At 35.0% G+C, this 7,918-nt stretch overlaps 2 protein-coding genes across 2 annotated transcripts; one reads left to right on the plus strand and one right to left on the minus strand.

Moving 5' to 3' along the window:
• Positions 1 to 237: 237 nt before the first annotated feature.
• On the plus strand, positions 238 to 5,103 carry LOC122403365 (protein brunelleschi). Its single transcript, XM_043406855.1, has 12 exons — positions 238 to 1,471; positions 1,589 to 1,862; positions 1,933 to 2,131; positions 2,210 to 2,421; positions 2,493 to 2,691; positions 2,778 to 3,192; positions 3,275 to 3,495; positions 3,571 to 3,928; positions 3,991 to 4,147; positions 4,216 to 4,393; positions 4,480 to 4,703; positions 4,772 to 5,103. Exons 1-12 carry the CDS (start codon positions 534 to 536, stop codon positions 4,961 to 4,963), a joined length of 3,567 nt encoding a protein of 1,188 aa, XP_043262790.1. The 5' UTR covers positions 238 to 533; the 3' UTR covers positions 4,964 to 5,103.
• Positions 5,104 to 5,233: 130 nt separating this feature from the next.
• Positions 5,234 to 7,131, minus strand: LOC122403366 (ATP-dependent DNA helicase PIF1). The gene has a single exon (XM_043406856.1). It carries the CDS (start codon positions 7,082 to 7,084, stop codon positions 5,234 to 5,236), a length of 1,851 nt encoding a protein of 616 aa, XP_043262791.1. The 5' UTR covers positions 7,085 to 7,131.
• Positions 7,132 to 7,918: the final 787 nt, after the last annotated feature.

A 7,918-nucleotide genomic window follows, 5' to 3' on the forward strand; every position in this document is an offset into this window, starting at 1 on the left:
TATGAATCATTTTATCAATCGATATAATGAGAGGCTGTAAAACCGTTTTCTTTCATAACAGTTATAGAATTATTTCGATCCTTCGTGACTATTTCGAGAACCGAAACCGATATAACCGTTTTCAATTTCTGCATTACACTGGTTTGATTTTGTCGTGACACGCTCGTCTCGCCGCTCTACTATAATCGTACCCTTACGCATGTGCGTTTAGTTTATTTTAAACATGGTAGACTGCCATTGCAGTTGCTTGTGTAGTAAGCGGAATTAAGAAAGTGAGATGTTATTATTGAGTTGTACATAGTGAGTATGATGTATATGGGATTTAATTATTGGGTTCTAAATTTGTTGTACGTCTGTTACACTATGATAAGAAAGACTATCGTCGTTTGTGCAAGCTGAAGACTTTAAAGTACATTTGTCTTGTGCAAAAACCTTATCAAGAAGAAAGAGGGGATGTATTTGACGTACCGTATTCCCCTCAAACGGCAAGAATTAAGGGACACGTGCGTGCCATTTGGTAGTGAGTGACATAAATGCGCTCGGCTATCAGTGTTATTTTGTCGAGTCCGGTACCCGACAATAAGATGTCTCATCCTGATTACGAGCAAACTGCTCATGATCACGCGGCATTACTCCTGCTTTTAAGACCCATTGGTACACAAATTAAACAAAAAACTGTTACCAGGTTATGCGAACGAATAATTAAAGCAGGTAGCAGATTTACTGTCACTGATTCTACCGGCGGAACACGTGAAATCCTTGCTAGATTTGTTAGAGAACATCCCGTCGAAAATAATGATTGGGGAGATTTTCAAACGCACAGAAAACTGTTGGGGTTAATTACATTTGGCAAATATGACAACCAAGCAGAACTCAATGAACTCTGTAGAGTTCATGTAACTTTAAAAGGAAAGTATAGCGCAACGCTGTACGATTCGCGTGCTATATTTTTTGGTCCAACGGAAACAAACAATCTGCATGAACCACCGTCGTCGTTTAGTACACCATCAAATTTTAAAACTTGCGCTGTGTTTTATACCGATGAGACCTGCCCCGATCTTGAAGTTCACATTATGGAGTGCCTGAATTCTCTGTTTTGGATCTTGGAATCCAAGAGATTAGAAAGATCCAAAGAAAAAATAGATAGGGTTTCACTTTTGTTAGCACCTTTTGAAAAGAAAGATTTTATAGGACTGGATCTTGAGTCCAGAAATAATAGAAAAAGATGTGTAGGTCGCATGACGAAACATTTAGGTGATTTGTGTCTTCAAGCTGGACTTCCAGCGGATGCTTTAAGTAATTATAATTCAGCAGCTAGTGTATTACAAGCAGTGAATGATTGGCTATGGCTAGGAGCAGCGTTCGAAGGTTTATGCGCTGCGTCTGCTCTAGTGTTATATCCAAATATGTGTAGAAGTCTTCCATTACAAAGAAACTCTTCCCTTCAAGAAGGAAGTCCAGGTAAGCAGAGGTATGTATAATTTACACTTATGCTTTTTGTTTGTATGTACAAAAACAAAAAGTCATTTGAATTATAAAAAGAATCGATGGGTTTGTTGAAAAAATGATAATGGCTTATTGTATTTAGACGAGGTTCACAAGCTATTACAACTTTACCATCACCACCTGCTGTAGACGTAGTAAAAAGCAGTATGCCACACATTTTATTACCTGAAGAGATATCAAAGAAATATCGTGAGGCGATAGTTCATTATAGTAAATATCAATATGCTGGAATAATCGAGACAGAAGCTAGCTTTAAAGCTACAAGAATTTCTATAGAGCAAAATTGCACTTTGCAAGCTGCTTCTTATTTAAATAATGTTATACTTATAAATTTATTATTAAGCGAACAAGAGAAAGTAAGTAACTTCACTGAAAGAGCTACCGGCTTATTAAGTTCAATGGAACTACATATTTGCAATGTTTCAGATCGATCGATTTACTACATTGTCAGATTTATACACAAGCTTTGGTTTCATAAGGAAATCATCATTTTGTTTAAGATTAGCTGCAACAAGACACGTATCTCAAAATAATCCTAATCCAGATTGGCAACAGTGCTATAACTTAATGCTACAAGCCACACCTGGATTTAAACTGTCTTTAGATCCTGTCGATATGACTCCCGGTAATTTTTGTCGCATGAGTGCACTATTCTTTTTAATAAAATTACAGTAAGATATTAAGAAAAAATTGATATACATAGATACGCATAGAGGTTGGCCAGTTATTCAGATTCAAGTGATAAATGATCTTGTTGCTGCCGCTAATCGTATGGGTAATCCAGCACTTGCAACTAGGCATATGACATTTTTGCTTCAAACAATGTACAACTATTTGACCCCTATCGAGCGCAAAGACACCGCTTTGCAACTACAAAGCGTATCTCAACAATGCGAAGGTGCTCCTGTACCACTCGTAAGTGTTGTAAAACTATTTCGGAAATCCGTAACTCACGTCATTTAGAAAAAATAAAGTTCCTCTGATAGGTTCTAGATTCGGGAACAGTTATACCACCTGCTAATTTAACGAATATTCCAAAAACAAAATCATTCGTATTGAAAAATATGCAATCGCACCTTCAGCCTCAAAAGATTGAAAGAGTCAAAGAAGACCATGGTCCTTTCTTATTTACGCCGATTAATTTTGGCTCATTGGAGAGAAAGAATACATCTAAAAGTAAAGTTGGTGTGTTCACATTTCAATTATCAAATGTTATTTATAGAACCAGATATGTTACGATTTGCTTTTACAAAAAGTATAAATAATTACAGATTACTTGTGGGTAGAGGGTGACATTTGTGAAGTATCGATGCAGCTCATTAATCCCTTACCATTTGAACTTAATGTGTCCAATATGAGACTTCTTACAAATGGAGTAGTATTCGAATCAATCCCAGAAAGTATTATACTTCCTGCAGAGTCAGGACCAATTGCAGTAACATTAGCAGGCAGGCCTAAAGAAATTGGAGACTTGGAAATACTTGGTTTTAGTACACATACATTAGGAGTAAAATCTAACTGCAGATTAAGGTACATGGAAGGAATGGTTCATCCCCAATATACTGTTGAAGTAGTTCCAGCTTTGCCAAGGATAGAAGTGGCTACAAGTTTACCTCAGACTGCAAGTTTTAGTTCTGGAGATAATATAGTAACTAGTGCAAGTATATCACTGTATGGTGGTGAAAGGTACATTTTATATACATATACAAGTATTTCATTAATTGTACTTTTCAAGTGTAATACAAAACCTGTTTTTTTTTCGCTACAGCGCTGAATGTACTGTAACTATTAAAAACTCTGGCCAAGTTCCTATTGAAACGATTGAGTTGTCAGTACAATCTACACTAGATGCGATAACTGAACACAAAATATTCAATTGGAACGATGAAAATTTAATGACACAATTACCATTGCAGCCTGGTGTCAGTGCAAGTCTTACCTTATATTTGTACGCGACCACAGATTTTATTGCACCTATATCCCGGAACGGTAGTGTCATTAATAATTACTTACATTGTTTTATAAAATTTCATTCTAATTAACTTCTACGTGTATATTCTTTAGATATTACTAGCAGTACATATCTCAGTCAACCAAGCAGTTTAATGTCCCATTCGGGGCATAGTTCGTTACCATCTAGATTAAGTTCTCCGTCGCATACAAAACGACAATCTGAGTTAACTTCCTCGTTCAGATCAGGTTTAAGTTCTCATTCTGGCAACTCTTCCATGGTTAGTTCGCGTTTATCAAAGCTTGCTGTTCCACTACACGCTTCAAATGTTATCGAGGGCCAATTAAAAATAAAGTACTCAGGTGGTGCTGGTTTAACGGCAGGTTATTGTCGTACTTCGTCAGTATTTGTAACCATCGAAATGTTACCCAGCGTACAAATTACGAATTGGGATGTGCTTCCAGCAGAAACGTAAGTGATAACGTAAAAACAATTGTTAACAATTATTCTGTATTTTTTAAATACGTTTTCAGACCATCGCAGTTTTATCTCGTATTAGACTTAACGAATATGACCAATCATGAAATGGAATTGCATTATACGCAAACTAAATGTATATATATGGAGGGTAAAGAGTCTTGTAGAATTCCCGTACCAGTTGATCGATGCCCGCTTCATAAATTATCTACGGTAATATATAATTTTGCGCATCTAGGAGTACGAAAACGCAAACATTTTTTTTCGTACGTTATTTATAGTTAAATGGAGTTGGTGATATTGGAGAACTTCAAAAAATTTGTTCTGAGCATATTGCCTCCTTGGTTGATTTACGATGGCAATTACTAGGTACAGATTCGACTGGGAAAGCAATACTTTCTGGCATTACTCTCACTCAGGATATGTTGGACCTCGTTAGAATGAGTCCTTTGCAATGGGGTATGTTTTAATTGTCATCGTGAATATAATTTTCTTTCATTTATAACTATTCAATTTAATGCATAATTGACACATGTTTCTTACAGAGATAAAAATAAATGACGCACTTGTGAAGGCACAGGATGAACTGACATGTAGTTTAGGCGAATGCGTTAGCGTCGGGATAGGAGTATGTAACGCTTTGGAACACCCTTTGAGCGATCTCACATTGTCTATTAATTTTTATCAGGATCACCATAATGGGGTCAATAATTATCAACTAGAAACAAGGCTATCTATTGCTGGTGCAAATAAAGTTATGCTCCCAGTAGTAAGTCGGTTTAATAATAAGAATATTGTAACAAATATTTTGTTTCTTATAATAAATGTTTTTCTTAGTTACAGGAATACGGGAGAGTTTATCACGAATGCCGTGTAGTGTTCTTCACAACTGGACAATACAAAATAGATATTCAATGTAGTAGTAAAGAATCGGCCCCGAACACACCAATACTTTGTTCGGAATTAATAAATGCTGGACACACATGGCGTTATATACCACCAATAGAAATAACTGTTGATGATTATTAACATATGTAGCATAATTTAATGCGCGGCTTTGTAACATTTGTAAAAAAGGAAAAAATAAATACTTCTATGCCTTGTTATAATAATTAAATGTGAAAAAAAAAAAGTTTAACAATCAATACTTTCACTTTGTTTAATAAAGTACAGCAGTCTTTGTTTACCATATGCTGTCGTATTAATTCTATTTCGAATTTTGTCAAAAATCTAAAGAATAATATTTCGTATAATATAATTTTCTCATAATAAAATATTTCTTTTAACATGCAAATATAATTATAATTTTTGTTTCTTCTTTAATGGAATCATTTCTATTTCATGTAAATTTCTTCTAAATTTCTTATAGAATGTAAGTACATCCGAATGGGCCCATATCTGTTCATTCTTAAAATCTAGAACTCGCAAAGATTGCAAACTTTGTGCTCGCGATAATGCTACGTACGATTGGCCGGCATCAAAGACTCTGGATAAACACATTTCTACACAATCCAATGTTAAACCCTGACTTTTATGAATAGAAAAAGCCCATGCTAATTTAAGCGGAATTTGTTTCCTATGAACAACGTTACCTATATTTGTTTTCAAGTTCCATTTCTCTAATTTTGTATGATATTGAATACCTGATTTAAATTGAACTACTGGCATATTGTCTGCAAACTTGATAACTACACCTCTTGCTCCATTTACTAGACCTCCAGCAACGTTTATATTTTTTAACAGCATTACTTGAGCACCAACTTTCAATACAAGTTTGCCAGGAACAGTTAACTGTTGATTCAATACTGAAGTCACGGACTGATCAGAATCATAAGCCACATATACTTTAGATTCACCTTTCAATTCATTTAATTGAAACTCGTTAATTTCTTCAGCTTCATTCACATGAGAACACAGCCTTGTTGCTACAATTCCATTCTTTTCAATTTTTTGTTTAGCCGTTGCTTTAAGAGTCTCTGCAATATTATCTGTAATTCTACCTATTCTAATATTGTTCAGAATTTTGATAAACTCAGGGTCCTTCTGTCTATGAACTGTTTGTAGTTCAAAATTAAAATGTACACACTTCTCCCATGCTGTGCTTTGAAAACAGAACTTTGCTTTTTCATCTCTAGAAGAGACAGGTGGTAATTGAAAAAAGTCTCCGCATAAGATCAGTTGCATTCCACCAAAAGGCCTCTCGTTTCTACGGATTTGCCTAGCAATAGCTTCAATCTTGTCAAAATAATCTGATTTGACCATAGAAATTTCGTCGATTATTAAATGTTTTGTTCTTCTCCATAAATTTGCAGAATTACGAACAGCCATTTTGAAACATTTTTCTACAGTTCCATTACCCAGTCCAATGCCTGCGAACTGATGTAAAGTAATTCCACCTATATGACACGCTGCTACTCCGGTACTTGCTGTAGCCATTGTAACATCAGGAGGAAGAGCTGATATTATTTTTCTGAGTAAATATGATTTACCAGTACCAGCACTACCGGTAAAAAATATGTTTTTACCACTAAGCACTGCATCTAGAATTTTGGTTTGTTCTTCTGTAATTTGTATGGTAGTTGGATTTTCGTACAGTTTCTTTGCTGTGGTAGGTCTTAAACCATTTTCATCTGTGCGTTTTCTCTTCTTCAAAGCACTAGGAGATGGGGTTGTAACTGTTGCACGTGACACACTAATAGCCTTCTCTTTGGCTTTATTTGTTTCAGCACTTGTTACAGGACTAATTTCTTGTAGGCCACCCAACGATTTATTAGAAAGTAGTCTCTCTGTGAGTGGGTTTTTCACCGTTTGTCCCGGTTCATTCGAAAATTTTATGTATATTGTTTTTAAAAATTTCATTAATTGAGAAACCGGCGCATTCGATAGGAATAACGTACAGTTTTCATCTTTAAGTTTTATAGAAGCTTTTCCATCGGTCATATATTTATTAAAAACGTTAATGGATTTCAACGAGAGTTTCGTTACTAGATTCGCTTTGTCTGTTCGTACTTCGACGAACATTTCACGCAAATTATTCCGGATTAAGCGTAAAGTTGCCGTTCGATGATTTAACTTCTTTCGTATCGAACCGTGCGAGTCTGTCCATTCTATTATTACAGAGCACGTCACCGAATAGTCGTTTTGATTCATATTTACTTAACAATATATCAGGCACAATCAGTCTGCTAAAAACAATACACTAATCTTACTTGTCTCTTGTCACATTAGGAAATAAATTGTAAAACTTCTTTGAAGAACCATCACGTTCCATCTACCGGTATTGATGCCATCATTGACTACTTTGGCGCGAAATTTACAAGTCGACAGTGTTACGGTAACGGTAACTTGAAGGCGACTACGCTAGGGGAATTTTTTGTTTCTCGCTAGGTATACATATGTTGGAAAAGGTACGTTTTCACGTGCCAGTTGATTGTTAGACAATATTTAATTAGTTTAAAAATAGCGTAGAATAAAGTAATTTCATTATCTGTTCATATTATTCAGTGAAGATCACTGAAGATTGAAAAGTAACCAAAGTAACTAAATAAATGTTACGATATGGCAGACTTCAGTAAACAGAAAGTAATTCTTGTATGATAGGAAATATTTTTATTAAATAAATGTATATTCCGTCCTAGTTCATAATCTATTGCCTCCTTTCAAACAACTTCATAATTCCTCGTTCATAGAAATCCCTCCGTATTAGTCATATTGTTAAGTGCCAATTTATGGATACCATGTAGTAATTTGTTTTCGATAACTTGATAATCGGACTTTGGAAAACATTTCACAGGACTTCTATTTCAGTAACACCAACATTCAAGCAATACAGATCCGCGTATTTTGAAAATTATTGCATCTACGTTCAATTTTTCGAGCAATTCCTTCTTAGACCATAAAATTAAATACAGACAAGGAAAAAAGTAAATAACATTTTTGTTTTTCTTTGGCGTAAACTGCTAACGCAAAAGTATTGTATTTCAT

Source organism: Colletes gigas, unplaced genomic scaffold, assembly GCF_013123115.1.
Source record: "Colletes gigas isolate AHSC1104 unplaced genomic scaffold, ASM1312311v1 Colletes_gigas_Sc00051, whole genome shotgun sequence".
NCBI classification, from domain to species: domain Eukaryota; kingdom Metazoa; phylum Arthropoda; class Insecta; order Hymenoptera; family Colletidae; genus Colletes; species Colletes gigas.

Excerpts from the sequence above, each read along its gene's own strand:
- LOC122403365 (XM_043406855.1), top strand. The coding sequence starts at position 534 with ATGCGCTCGGCTATCAGTGTTATTTTGTCGAGTCCGGTACCCGACAAT. Across the intron at positions 3,929-3,990 it reads GATGTGCTTCCAGCAGAAAC|ACCATCGCAGTTTTATCTCG; the intron begins GTAAGTGATAAC and ends ATACGTTTTCAG. Across the intron at positions 4,394-4,479 it reads AATGAGTCCTTTGCAATGGG|AGATAAAAATAAATGACGCA; the intron begins GTATGTTTTAAT and ends TGTTTCTTACAG.
- LOC122403366 (XM_043406856.1), bottom strand. The coding sequence starts at position 7,084 with ATGAATCAAAACGACTATTCGGTGACGTGCTCTGTAATAATAGAATGG.